Raw genomic sequence first — 13,893 nt, 5'->3', positions numbered from 1 at the left:
CTCTTGTCTTTGGATTTTCTTCTTAATTGAATTGATTATTGATAATTTTATTTTTGGATTGTCTGAAAAACTCTTCGAGATTGAATGATTAATCGCTATAGATTTATTCTTCGTCAAGTCACTAAATCGCTAAGTAGCAAAAGGTTATATTAACTTGTAAATTGTGAATTGACCACTAATGAGCAATGTTTAATTAACCTAGAGGAAATCACATTGAATTTCTAGTTACGAATTGCCAGTTAGAAGTTCATCCTAGCGTAATCTTAAAAACACTTGAAAGAAGCTAGTTTTATGCCCTAATCTCGCTCAGCTTTTATGGTTAATGTGTTTAATTATCTATCTTTGTAGGATCTCAAACAGTTCATACATTCTAGAGTGTTACGTGTCGTTTGGGGTAAATTTGGAGAAATTAGGAGTGATACTGGGCACTAAGACTTCAAGGAGCGAAAAAAGACCAAAATGCCCTAAGCAACTTAGGCGTTACGGCACTGGGTGTCTTGGGCATGCTTGTTTAAGGTATGTTTGTCCATGACCGCATGTCCAAACCATCCTTAATTACCTTATATTTATGTCTTGTAATTAGCTTAGCAAGTTTTTTTTTTTTTTATGTTGTTTTCCTTAAAGTGAGCGCTCGCCATTTTTAATATGCAAGCATGTAATAATAGAAATTACTTAGAATGTACTATAGAAGAAACCCACTAGTCAAACTTCCAACTAAGTATTGTTGTACTCTTTGCAATCAAAACTTTCTTGCAATTGTTAGTCTTCAAGTATTTCTTTAATGATGTTTGCAATGCTTTTTCTCTCTCACATTGTTATAAAACCATTTTCTCTCGAAACGTGAGTAGAGATTACATCATACACGATGTTGTCCATGACTTTCGACTTTTTTACACGGCTGACTTGCTCATTGAATTAGAGTAAGTGCTGCGCAATCACCCGTTTCGTATTCGAAAGTTTTTTATTGTGACAATGGGTAGCGCCCTAGGACAAAAGTGCAAGGGCATGCTAGTAGTAACATGGCGCTGCCCTGTGACATTGTAATGCTCGTAGACTAGCAGATGTGCGTGCATGGCATGTGACATTGCACGATGGGCGACATCAGACACGCACAACATGCACACATCATTAGGAAACGCGCTCATACACGAGAAGCAGATGACACCTGGCGTTACGACAATTCACCCTCGAAGGTAAGAGCGCTGCAACACTACCCTGATTTCTTTCGATACCCTTTTCTGATTTTTAGGGTTTTATGAAGGGTTTTTTTATGGAGGCTAACGAAAATCCTTTCTCTTCTTCCATCATTCTTCCTTCCTCTTAGTTTGGGTTATAATCAAGGATTGGAACTTTCTAATCTCTTCTTCTTTATGGATTGCTGAGGTTAGTGGGTTTTCTAGTTTTTGGGAGGAAGGAATCCAATGTAATTTTTTAGATTTCCCTTAATGAATTTAATGCATTTGATTTACTTTCTTTGAATCTTGTTTTATTTAGATGTATGTTTGTGTATGGATTAACTCCTCTCCCATGAATGTATGTCTTAGTTATAGATTGGGCTTACACGTTTCTCTTTTGTTCGTCTAACTTAAATCACTAGTAGCAAGGGTTGAATCATATATGCTAGGTAATCTAGACTTCCCATAGACCTTAGAATGCATACCATAAGCATGCCGCTAGCGTTCATCCTGAGCCAGGATCGAACTCTTCATGAGATTAAAAAACATATGTTTAAAGGTAAATTGGTTAGTTAATTGGGTTACCTAATTGGTTAACCCTATTTCATAATGCAAAATGTTTTAATTCTATATGGATGCTTCTAACCCAATAGGATTAAAGTATTTAGTTTAATAAGGGCTTTAGCTTAATTGATAATTAGAGTGCTTGCTTGATTTACCCAATGAGTTGGTAGCTATCGTGCTAACGAGTTTGGTTGAGCCGAATAAGTCGTTGTGACTACGTAAATTGAATTTATGTTTGTTTAAGAGAAGTTCCATGATCGAAAATTGCATTGAAATTTTGCTTGCTCCTAGAACTAGATTTTCCAACTTGAGATTGCATTTACTCACTTTCTTTTATTCTCATGCACTTTTTATTTATTCCATACCCAAACTCCTCATTTACCTCTATAATTAGAATAATTGGCTCTACGAAACATGTCTTGTGCTTCCTTGCGAATCGATTCAGTCTTGCCACTAATGTTGCTTTAGTAGTAGAAGTTATAAAGATTGGAAGTTATAAATGTATTTAATCGGTCGAATGTTAGCGACGACATTCATCTCTTTCAAATTCCTTGAACTTAATACAATTGTTCACGTGTATAGTGTGTGTTCATCTAAAGACATTGGTTAGTTAGTTAATGAGGAGGATTTGTTAGCATTGATAATCAATTTAGATAGGCTTAGATAAGAAGCAAGAATTTAATCTCATGAGTTTGATGATCAAGTAAACTAACTAGGGGAAACTCCGATAAACCTGAGTTAGGCCTTTTCATCATAATGTTTCTCTTTTATCATTTACTCTCAATTGCTTTAATTTACTTTTCAAGAATTTTAATTACTAAGCAAATATCATACCAAACCCCCCTTTCGGTTACCTTTGTAGGTATTCTAACTAAGAAATACAACGGTTCTTTGTGGTTCGACCTATACTATCATTACTACAAATTAAAGGTAGCAATGAATAATTTATTTGATCAAGAGTACTCGACAAACTCTTGTGATCAATTAACACCGAGCTACTAATTTTTCCAAATCTTATATCAAATCTTTTTTTTTTCAAATTTTCTAATATGTTTATCAAATCTTACCTATTTTTTCAAATCTTTCACCCAATTTTTGTTATATTTGAATTTCCAAATTTATAAAATGGATTCACCAATTATCAAAATGGACTTTAGATGATTGCATTCTTTTTTATATCTTAGAAAATTTATGTAAGATTTGGAAAATATATAGAATGTTGGTGTTAATCATACATGATATTTCATAAAAAAAACCCAAATATGAATCCTAGTACACCGTGAATACCAAGATTCACATAGTTTTTTTTTTCAAATATTATGCAATGTTTCCAAAATTCATACCAACTCTTACCTCTTTTCAATGTGCCTCTTGTAATCTTTCCCAAATCTTATATCAAATCCTAAGTAATTTTGCAAATCTTAAGCCCTATGTTTATTTACCAATTACCAAAATGGATCTGTCAATTATCTTTCAGATTTCTTCAAATTCCATAGTGTTTGGCAGTGTAATTTTTAAAATTTGGAAAGATAAAAAAAAATTAGATAAGATTTCATAAAATTATGTGGATCTCAGTCTTCATCCCAGCCGTGATTCCAGTAAGAAAGTCCAAAAGAATCGATAGTTTTGATATTAATAATTCCCCAAATAAGTTATCTTAGTGCCTCTAATCTCACTTTTAAGGATGTTTAATGTGTTTATATGTTTATATTTGTAGGATCTCGAGCAAATCATGCGTTCGGGAATATTATAGGTCAGTCAGGGTAAATTTAGAACAATTAAAAGCTTAATAGAGCAATTTGGCTTCAAAGAGTAAGAAATGATGAAAATGCCCTAAGGAAGACGCACCGCCGCACTAGTGTTGTAGCGCAATTCACAGAAGTGCACAACAGTAATAGGCAAGCGCGCGTGGTAGAAGCATAGGCACATCAGGCGTGCATGTGCATATTAGCAGGCAAAGAACGTAGTAGCGCTCGGACGCCGCACAAAGGGTTTGAAGCGATATATATATATATATATATCTTTATTTATTTATATTTATTTATGTGGTTTTGGGGAAGAGCGATTTGTAGGAGATTTTTAGAGCTTTTAGCTAAAAAACCCATGAGGTTTTTTGTACTTACTTTGTAATGAAGATTATGACATCAAGATTCAAGTTTTGATGACGGGTTAAAGGCCCAAACGTTGATTTTGAGGTTTGATAGACACTTTTCTATGGTTTAATGGAATTTTGATGAATGTTATTGGGTTTTCTGATTCTTCTTGTTTTCCTCTCCTTACTATAATCCATGCTCAATACATGTTTGATTAGTGTGACAAATTAGTCGTTTCCAAGTATAGATTGTATATGTATGCTATGTATGTTGGAGTTCGTAAAGAAAACATGCTCAGTTTGGGTAGCAAATAGATAAAGTTATAGTTATGGTTTGACTTCTAGCATCGTAGAATCACCAATAATGAAAGATAATAAAACATAACAAATAGAAAAACATTAGATTAGATTAGTGCAATTAATTAAATATATAGGCTTGCGTGGCAATTATTTAGTTAATTTAAGAATCGATATCTACATTGATTTTTCATTAAAGGGAGACTATCTAGTATTACTAGACAGTTATGAATTGATCTATAGATAACTCAACAGTCTCTTAATCAGTGAATGTAGTATTGTGTATCATTTTTTTCTCTCTCGATCTATTTTACTTTCCGCACTTTAAATTACTGCATTTAATTTTCATGTCAAACCAATCCCCCCTCCCCTCTCGGTTTTACTACTTTCTCAAGGTATATTTAGCTTAGAGAAATTCTTAGGCTTGTTTTGGTTCAACCTGTTCTTGTTATTGAGACTACTAGTTAGTTGAAGTTCTTGGAAATTATAAACGTTATTTGACCGATTGAAGGTCTTGAAAACCTTCCGTCCATTAGATAAAAAATGAAAAAGTTAACATTTTATATAAATCTCGGTGGTTGATCTCTATCGAGAAGGATCGAAAAAATAATTTTGATAAATTTCTAAAAAATGTGCTAGTTGTAAAGAGTAAAACTTAAAAAGAGTTACTCGTGATAACTTTGGGTAGAAAATTCTTTGATGAAAGCTGAGGTCCAAAACTGTTATTTTTAACTAAAATAAGTTGGGTAAAAAGGAAATTATTTATTATTATTTTGTTTGAGGCAAGGTTTAGGAAGTTGTTAGTTTGTACTGATTAAGGGTATCTGTGGGTATATACGTGTAGAGCCACGTGTGCCTCCGGTGAAAAGAAAGACGGCTTCTTCTTCTTCATTTGGGTGCTTCGATTGGATAATCTCCTCTTGATCTTCTCTTCCATTTTTCTTCACTTTCTCAGGCGCTGTTCACATTCTATTTCCCATTTCCCAATTCCCAAATTCCAATTGATTTGAGGCTTTTTACCCCTGATTCTCAGATCTACTTTGAATTCCCAATCTTCCATCTACACAGGATCAGAATCAGGCAAAAATGTCCAGCGACAGCGACGACCTGGACGAGGACGAGCTGCTGCAGATGGCTCTCAAGGAGCAACAACAGCGCGATGTCAATTATCTCACTAATTCTCGCAAGCCCGTTGCTAATTACGTCCAACCCCCGTCTCAGTCCCGGAAATCGGCTTCCGTAGCTGCCGTTTCTAAAGCCAGTGGCAGTAATGCGCAGCCTAAGGGTGGTCGGAGGGTTGTCGACGACGACGACGATTCCGAGGTCGAGATGCTGAGCATTTCCAGTGGCGATGAGGATTCCACCAAAGATCATCGAACGTCCGCTGCAACCCGCGGCGGTAGGGCGTCTAGGTCCTCTGGCAAGGACGATGATCCGGGCTGGGATGGCGAGGAGCCTCATTGCTGGAAGCACGTTGATGAAGACGAGGTTCTTCTGAATAAACGTTACTTTAATTTCGCTTCTATGTTTTTTACTTTTCCAGCCTTCACTTCAAGTTTTAGCTGTTTTAGGGGAGTGGTTAAAGTTCATCTTCCCTCTTGTTGTCGAAATATTCCGAGAAGTTTAATTAGATGGCTTATGTTTTTTGATTTGTCAACTTTTTTGGAAATGGTGACCCAATAACCATGTAGTTTTATCCATTTGGATGTCTGTAATCAAGTTATGTCTGTAATCAAGTTTTATCTATCACATTTTTGGGTTAAATTTCTTCCGTCCTGTGGAACCTACCCTCCCCAACTTAGGCGGGGAAAATCTAATGAATCATCAGTTGACGATAAATACTATTTTCTTTCGCAGCTAGCTAGAAGAGTACGTGAAATGCGGGAGACAAGAACAGCACCCGCTCCTCAGAAGTTTGACCGAAAGGTATCTGCAATCGGTAGACCGGGACTCAGCCATTTGCAGTCCTTCCCTCGTGGCATGGAATGTATAGATCCTCTTGGGTTGGGGTAAGTTTATTTCTGGCTTGCATTTTGTAATTGCTTCACGATCTTATGACTATTTCTGTCATAAACTTTATTTTAGGAATAACGTTTAGAACAACATGACTTTTGATGTTTTGTTGGTGACGTTAGTAATTATTCTACTTCTAGGAGGCTTAAATAACTGCATCATTGCAATTTATGCCTTGCACCATATTATAAGTGCCCACCTTTTAATTTATAATTTCCTAGAGTATTTTTGCAATCTGTGGATACCTCACTTCAAGTACAATTTTTATTCAATCACCACAAGATCAATCATTCCATGAGCTTGGGCTTTTGTTACTAACATAAAAACATCCCTTTCCATGCCCCTTTGACCTCTAATAATCCCCAATCGGCCTTACCTATTTGGAAAGGTTGGTACCCCAAGAAGATAAAATTCCTATTGTGGGAAATCTCTCCGATGTAAGAAGAATGTGGTTAATTGGGTAATATTCTAGGTTAATTCCCTTTTTATCCCCACTTGTAATAGAATTCTATAAATAGGAGTCTTCCCCTTCATGCATGTACAATGAATAATACTTTTTTCCTTCAAGAATTCTCAAAGATTTGTAGTCTACGTCACTCTCATTATGCTATATATAGAAAGGACCTTAAGACTCTTCTTCATTATTTTTTTGGGGAGGGGTCTTCTCAACCCATTGCCCTCGGGCTGTTGGTTTCAATAGCATATACACGGTTGTTTCCTTTTTTTCTTTTTTTTTTTGAAAAAAAAAAAATAGAAAGGACCTCTTACAAAAGTGTATGCCCCTTCACGACCATCTCCCCCGACTGGTGCTCGTTGGGTAAGGTTGAAAATAAATCTCAGAGCCTCATCTTCCTTCTTTGTTATTACCTTGACTTGTTTGGGACAAGATATAGATGTCTTTTGGATGGTCTATTGTGCTCCCTTTTGATGTTAAGGACCACTCACCATATATTTTTGTGTGACGACCTTTTAAGAAAGAGAAAGCTATGATTTGGACGAACATCACTAGAGCTTCTTTTTGGGTGCTTTGAATGGAAAAATTTGGATTTTTTTTGACAAAGAGCAATCTTTCGTTAAGTTCTTTGATTTTTTTATTTACTATGCTTTATCACGGTGTAAATTAATCTTTTATCTTCTTATAGCTATGCTTTCCCTATTAAAAAAATGGGTAGTCGTTAACCATCATGGATTTTTCACCCCTTTTGTAAAATTTATATAACAATAAAATTGTTGCTTTACCAAGAAAAAGGGTTTTCATCATAGTTTGGGATAAAAAATCATACTTCCCTTTTTTGAAATGGAAACAAAACTTTTCAATGATAAAATGAAAAGGGATTGTTGCTCAAATTATAATGAGACAAAATAAACTCAAATGTGAAGGATCAAAAGGTGCTTCTAGATATCTCAATTGCGTTGACACACCTATAGCACCCTCATCATGTCTCAATGCTTCGGCTTTCATTGAGAAAAATGAAAGAATACACGGGCATACAAAAAATCCAGCCCACAAAAACACCTCCCCTAGAGACTCCAACTATACAAAATAACACCTATAGAATAGTTACAAAAGGTCTTCGAAAGCGAAGCCCACAAAAAAACATGAAAGCGAACAAGGAACCAAACTTCACTAGGATCCTTGTCCACCCTTTTAAAAATCCTACTATTCCGCTCACCCTACAAAACCCACAAAATCGCACACACCCCAACAAGCCACAAAATTTTCCCTTCTCCCTATAAGGCGGATTGAGGAGGAACTCCTCGATCATAGCACTAACAACTCTTTGACGTGCAAACGAAAAGCCAAACATTTGGAACAAACACTCCCAAACAGAACAAGTAAACTCGCAGTGCCAAAGAATATGATACACATCTTTTTCCGCCTTCTGACAAAGGATACAATAGAATGGCCCAACGAGTGAGGGAAGCTTCTTGGTGAGGTGATCCATTGTATTCACAGTTCACACGACCATTTAAACCTTGCAAGGTGAAGAATCTCATTTTCCAAGGAACCTTAAACCTCCAAAGGATCGAAAATACCATTTAAACCTTGCGAGGCGAAGAATCTCATTTTCCAAGGAACCTTAAACCTCCAAAGGATCGAAAATACCAAATCACCTAAGGGAAAATGGTCCACGAGACGATGCAGAAAGGACTTAATGAGAACCCCTCAAAAGGATTGGGTCTCCAAACCTTCACATCCCTCTCCCACACCTAAAAGAGCGATTCTCAAGCAAAGAAAGGATAGAAGCCACAACTGTTGCCTCCCTAATTGAAAGGGGGCGACGAAACCCAAATGAGAAGGAACAAGAACTCCTTGAATTTGGTAAGTGGCTTTAGTCCCTTTAGACAACCACTCAAAAGGATGGAGGCCGTATTTGCTAACAATAAGCTTACCCCAAAGGGAGCTGGGCTTGGAAGAGAAGCGCCACAACCACTTAGCTAGTAAGGCCTTGTTGTGCAACCTAAGATTCCCGATCTCAAGACCCCCCTTATCAATAGGCTTCTCAATGTTCTCCCACCTAACTGAATGTGAATCCTTGCCTTTCCCTTCGTCAACCCCTTCCCAAAGAAAAAATGTTCTCCCACCTAACTGAATGTGAATCCTTGCCTTTCCCTTCGTCAACCCCTTCCCAAAGAAAATCATGTATGAATCTCTTCGGGCTCTTACAAACCTTGCATGGGGCTAAAGGGAGAAGAAATAAATAGGGATGCCAGACAAAACGGATCTTATCAAAGTAAGTCTTCCCTCCTTAGAGAAGAACCATTTTTTCCAAGAAGCTAACCTCATTCTTACTTTATCCACCACCGGGTTCCAAAGAGCAACCGCTTTGGGATTGATCCCAAGAGGAAGACCAAGATAGGAAGAAGGGAGCACCCCAACCTCAAAACCCACCATCTTCGACCACCTTTTAAGCTTCTCCTCATCACGGTTAATCCCTAACACTACACTTCCCCCTATTAATCCTCAAACTCGAAACTTCTTAAAAAACAACAAGAATATGATTCAAAGTTAAAGATGAGTCCTCATTACCAGAATAAAAGAACAACGTGTCGTCCGCAAATGGTAGATGAGAAAGAGCCACTTTGTCCTCCCCCACCTTATAGGGAATAGAGATTACCTTCAATGCACATATTAACAATGCTACTTATAACATCCACCACAAGAAGGAATAAGAAGGGAGATAAGGGGTCTCCTTGCCTAAGTCCTCTCGTAGCCACCCCTTTTCCCCTCGGGCTACCATTAATGAGGAAAGAGAAACTCACATTCCTTAAACAACTCCACATCTAGATTCTCCATTTATAATCAAAGGCCTTTTCCATCACCTTATCTAGAAAGTCCTAGACCACATGATCATAGGCTTTCTCAAAGTTGATCTTGAATAACATTCCTTCTTTCTTCCTTGATTTGTACTCCTCAATAGCTTCGTTAGCCACAAGAGCTTGATCCAAGATCTGTCTCCCAACTAGATAAGCACCTTGCGTATTAGAATTAGAGTACTATATGTCATAATGACATAATTACATTGAAGAAATCTCATTTGAGCTCCCTTTTTTCTTCCATCTTGTTTGTGTGTTTTTTTTGGGATAAAAACACAAGTTTCATTGAGAAAAGAATGATAGAATACAAAGGCATACAACAAATCAAACCCAGAATAAAAACCCCTCTTAAAGAAACGGGATCCAACTAACTAAAATCTTACCTAAAGAACAGTTACAAACGGTCTTCGAAGGACCCAACAACATCAGGGTCCATCTCCAATCCTCTAAACACTCTGTTATAATATCTCTTTTCCTATAAAACCTACAAAATAGTGCACACCCCCGCCTCCCAAAGAAAGCAACCTTCTTCCTAAGAGGTGGATGGAGGAGGAAGGTAAGGAAACATATTTTTGGGAAGATCAATGGGTGGGGGATAGATCCCTCTCATATGCGTTTCCTCAGTTATATCATTCGTCTTCCTTTAAAAAACATCAAATCTTTGATTTCTTGGTCTAGTCGGGGAGCTTTGTGTTCGTTTTCTGGTTTCCATCGTCCGTTGTCCAATAGGGAAATAACAGAAGTTGCCTCTCTTCTTCCTCTGCTTGAAGAGTTTAACATTAGGCTTGGACTTTAGTTTCGAAGCCTTGTAATTATTCCCTAGGCAATATCTTACCTAGTTGGATGCCCTTTAGTGGGGTTTTTTCTATCGGCGTGGTTTTTGTTGGCCTTGTATTCTTTTATTTTTTTCAATAAAAGCAGTTGTTTCCATAAAAAAAAACTTTAGGTGCCGATCCGATTACCGATTCATAGGATTAACCAGAAGAGAAGGAAGGCCATCTGTAGTTCAAGGGCACTCTTCCTAATCCGAGTTTGAGATGGAATAAGCTTGGGAGACATGATGTTCGTGTATGGAATCCTAATCCTTTAGAGTGCTTTTCTTGCAAGTCCTTTAGGTTATTATTGGTTCCCTCTCTTGCTAATGAGTCGGCCATTGATGTGTTATGGGGGTTTAAGATTCTAACTAAAGTTAAGTTCTTTACTTGACAAATTTTCTCAGATTTGTGAACATGATGGATAAGCTTTTTAGAAAGATGCCTACATTAAGGGGTCCTTTTGTTGTATTCTGTTAGAAGGTAGTGGAAAATCTGGATCATCTTCTCTAGGACTGTCACTATCAGTTTGCGAGATTTTGTGGAACTCCTTTTAGGAGTTTGATTTTGAGTTAGCTCGCCGGAGGAATGTTTGGGCGTTGATGGGGGAGCTCCTCTTCCATCTGCCTTTATAACACTTTTGCTGCAAACCTTCAACAAACTTTGTTCCAAGCTCAAGAATCACCACAACCGCCATGGATGTAAAGCATTCATTCTCTGTTTCTCATCTTCAAGCCTCTGAGAACGAGGTCTTCATCTTGCTTGAATCAACTCTTATTGTTGACTTCTAATTCGAAATTGTTGTAATTTTGTTGTCTTCTTCAGGCTCTTCTATTGGTCTTCCAATTTGCAAAATTGGTTTTTAATTTGGGGTACACAACTGTTGGAAACTGGGGAGCTGATTTGGTTTATGGGTATTTGAATTACAGTTTCAATTTACTTGATCTTCTCAATTCCGTTAGTTTTTCTAGAAATGGGGTGACGGGGAAGAATGGTGGAGGGAGGGGAGGAGAGAGGATTCAAAGTGAGAGAGAGCAAAATGTTTATTTTAAAATTTTTTAAATTTAAATATGTATTTAAAATAATTAAAAACATACTCAATTAATGTAGAAAATAGGAAGAGAGACCTTTTAAACCTATTTTTTAAAATTAACGGACTTAGATTGTACAAGATCTCGTTCATGTAAGGTTGTAAAATCGAGGGATTAAAATGGCCAAATTGAAACCTTATGGACCAAATGCAACTATTCCTAAAAATTTAGGGACTAAAAAGGTAGCCTTTTCTAAATGAAGCAAGCTGGCCGAATGGTTAATAAACATCAACAGACTATACTTACCATCTCAGAACATTAATCAGCCTTCTTTTTGGTAGGTATTTCTTAGAGTCCTCTCTTTTCACACGTGAAACTATTGATGAGTGGAAAGGGAAAAAAAAGAAAAGAAAAGAAGTGTTGTCATCAAATTAAACATCAAGCAACTTCTTTTCCAGAATTTGGTCCCTCAGATAGTGGGTTAGCTGCTGCTTTCCGATGGATGGGGCTTTAGCTTTAGTGACCTTTTGGTCTTTGTGGTTCTACTGTTGGGATAGTTTCTCCCTTGGGCACTTTGTTCTTCAATGCTTTATTTTGGCTACTGTAAGAATTTGTTGATTCTTCTTGTCACTTAGTTTGTATCTTTGAACTTTTTTTGTCACTCAGTTTGTATCTTTGAACTTTTTTTTCCTTTCTTTCTTTTTTCATATCAACGAAACGCTTGTTTCTTGTAAAAGAAAAAAGAGCTTATATAAAAATTTTCCTTAATGTGGTTTTGTGTTGCATGTACAGAGTAATAGACAATAGATCATTAAGATTGATCACGGAGGCATCTGAGAGCTCTCCTTCTAAATCTGAGAGAGAATTCATCGATGGTACCTTACGAGGTATATCTTCTTTTTTGGTCCTGGTGTTCAAATTCATTTTCAGATTGTTATTGTTTCTCATGAGAAGTGAACAAGTTGATCATCTGTGGTGATACTCTAATGCTTGATATCCCATTAAGCTTCTTTGGGCTTGAGCTGTAGCCCTTGAAAGGTCATTGTTCAGACTTCAGAGTCATATTAAGTTCTCACAATTTTGTTCCTTCTGTTCGTTTAATGAGGATTGGATTGTATATGATTTAGGGAGAGTATGTTATCTATACTGCTCCTTCTCTGGTTGCTCCTAGACTTTATATCTCTTCGCTCCCACTGGCTATGAAATGTTTTCTCTTGCTTTGTTACTTGTTAGAGATGCATAATCTTATTGTAAGATTAGAGTTTATATTAGATTAAGATGTGGTTGGGTGTTTGCACTTGATGTTCTTGGTGTTGGATAAGTTAGGTACTTCAGGCTACCACTTCTGAATTGGTGCTGACATATTTTATATGCACGTTGGCAGAGAAGTTGCTGTATTTCTCTGAAAAATTTGATGCAAAGCTTTTCATTTCTCGGATACATCAAGACACAAGTGCAGGAGACTTGGAGAAAGGCGCTTTTGCTTTAAAAACTGACCTTAAAGGACGGACGCAACAAAGAAAACAATTAGTCAAAGACAACTTTGACTGCTTTGTATCATGCAAAACAACAATTGATGGTATGCAACAATCACTTGACATGTTTATCTTCAGCTGAATATGACTGTTGGCTACAGTGATAACTGAATTGGAATTAGGAACCCTATCAGTGAAACTCTAATTCTCAAACACTAAAACTCCCGGTGAAACCCTAATGTCACATCATAGATACAAAATGAAAAAAAACACCCCTACTTAGTATGTCATAAAAAGGATAAAATTGGAAAATATTAAAATTACATCAATAATTATTGAAGACAATATAAATACTAATTTGATGCGCTTGTTGGTTCATATCACATCGTCTATCCTATTGATCATGATGGTGATGTTTTTAATTCGTAGATATTGAGTCGAAGTTGAGACGAATTGAAGAAGACCCTGAAGGTTCTGGAACTTCACATTTGTTTAATTGTATTCAAGGAGTAAGCAAGCAAGCCAATCGAGCTTTTCAGTCTCTGTTTGAGAGACAGGTCAGTATAGTTTCAAAACTGAGCAAGGGGTTTTGAAGCTTTGAACTATTGATTGGAAATGGATCATATAAAGTTGCTTTTGTTAGGCACAAGCTGAAAAGATCAGATCAGTCCAAGGAATGCTGCAAAGGTTCAGAACACTCTTTAACTTGCCAAGTACCATTCGCACCAGTATTAGTAAGGGTGAATATGACCTGGCAGTTCGGGAATACAAAAAAGCAAAGTCAATTGCTTTGCCATCTCATGTAAACTTCAGTTCTATACCTTCTCATATTTTGTTACATAATGTCTTACCACAATGCATGAGGGAGGAATTTTGATTTTTGGTCTGAAGCCACTCTTTAATTTTCTGTCAACTGTCAAAAGAGTTGTTTTCTATATCTGCTTTTGCAAAGGAACCTAGTGTTCTGTTCTTCAAATCTTTGTATATAACTTCCTCCATTCGTCATGCTCTCATCCGAGTCATGCTTTTGAAATTGTAGTTTGAGTATTAATTTTTCTCAACTATCCTGATGCCCCTCCTGCAAATTTCTCTCCATTTACAGTGCACTGCATATAA

The 13,893-nt window shown here is 36.8% G+C and overlaps 1 protein-coding gene across 13 annotated transcripts in view; it reads left to right on the top strand.

Annotated features, from left to right (window-relative positions):
- The first annotated feature begins 4,980 nt into the window (after positions 1-4,980).
- The window catches only part of LOC120085645 (exocyst complex component SEC5A-like), a 31,438-nt gene continuing 22,525 nt past the window's right edge, over positions 4,981-13,893 (top strand). For all 13 annotated transcript variants that reach the window (XR_016532018.1, XR_016532017.1, XR_016532019.1 and 10 more), the window contains exons 1-6: positions 4,981-5,616; positions 5,986-6,137; positions 12,095-12,189; positions 12,687-12,881; positions 13,207-13,334; positions 13,421-13,579. Coding sequence is in view for 5 of the 13 variants with exons in the window: in XM_039041750.2 (XP_038897678.2) it covers positions 5,215-5,616; positions 5,986-6,137; positions 12,095-12,189; positions 12,687-12,881; positions 13,207-13,334; positions 13,421-13,579 (1,131 nt within the window). In the remaining 8 variants the exon portion in view is untranslated. The remainder of the gene's footprint in view (positions 5,617-5,985; positions 6,138-12,094; positions 12,190-12,686; positions 12,882-13,206; positions 13,335-13,420; positions 13,580-13,893) is intronic.

Source organism: Benincasa hispida, chromosome 9 (genome assembly GCF_027475165.1).
Source record: "Benincasa hispida cultivar pf3 chromosome 9, pf3_genome.v1.1, whole genome shotgun sequence".
Taxonomy (NCBI): domain Eukaryota; kingdom Viridiplantae; phylum Streptophyta; class Magnoliopsida; order Cucurbitales; family Cucurbitaceae; genus Benincasa; species Benincasa hispida.
This window is presented reverse-complemented; position numbering and strand designations above follow the sequence as displayed.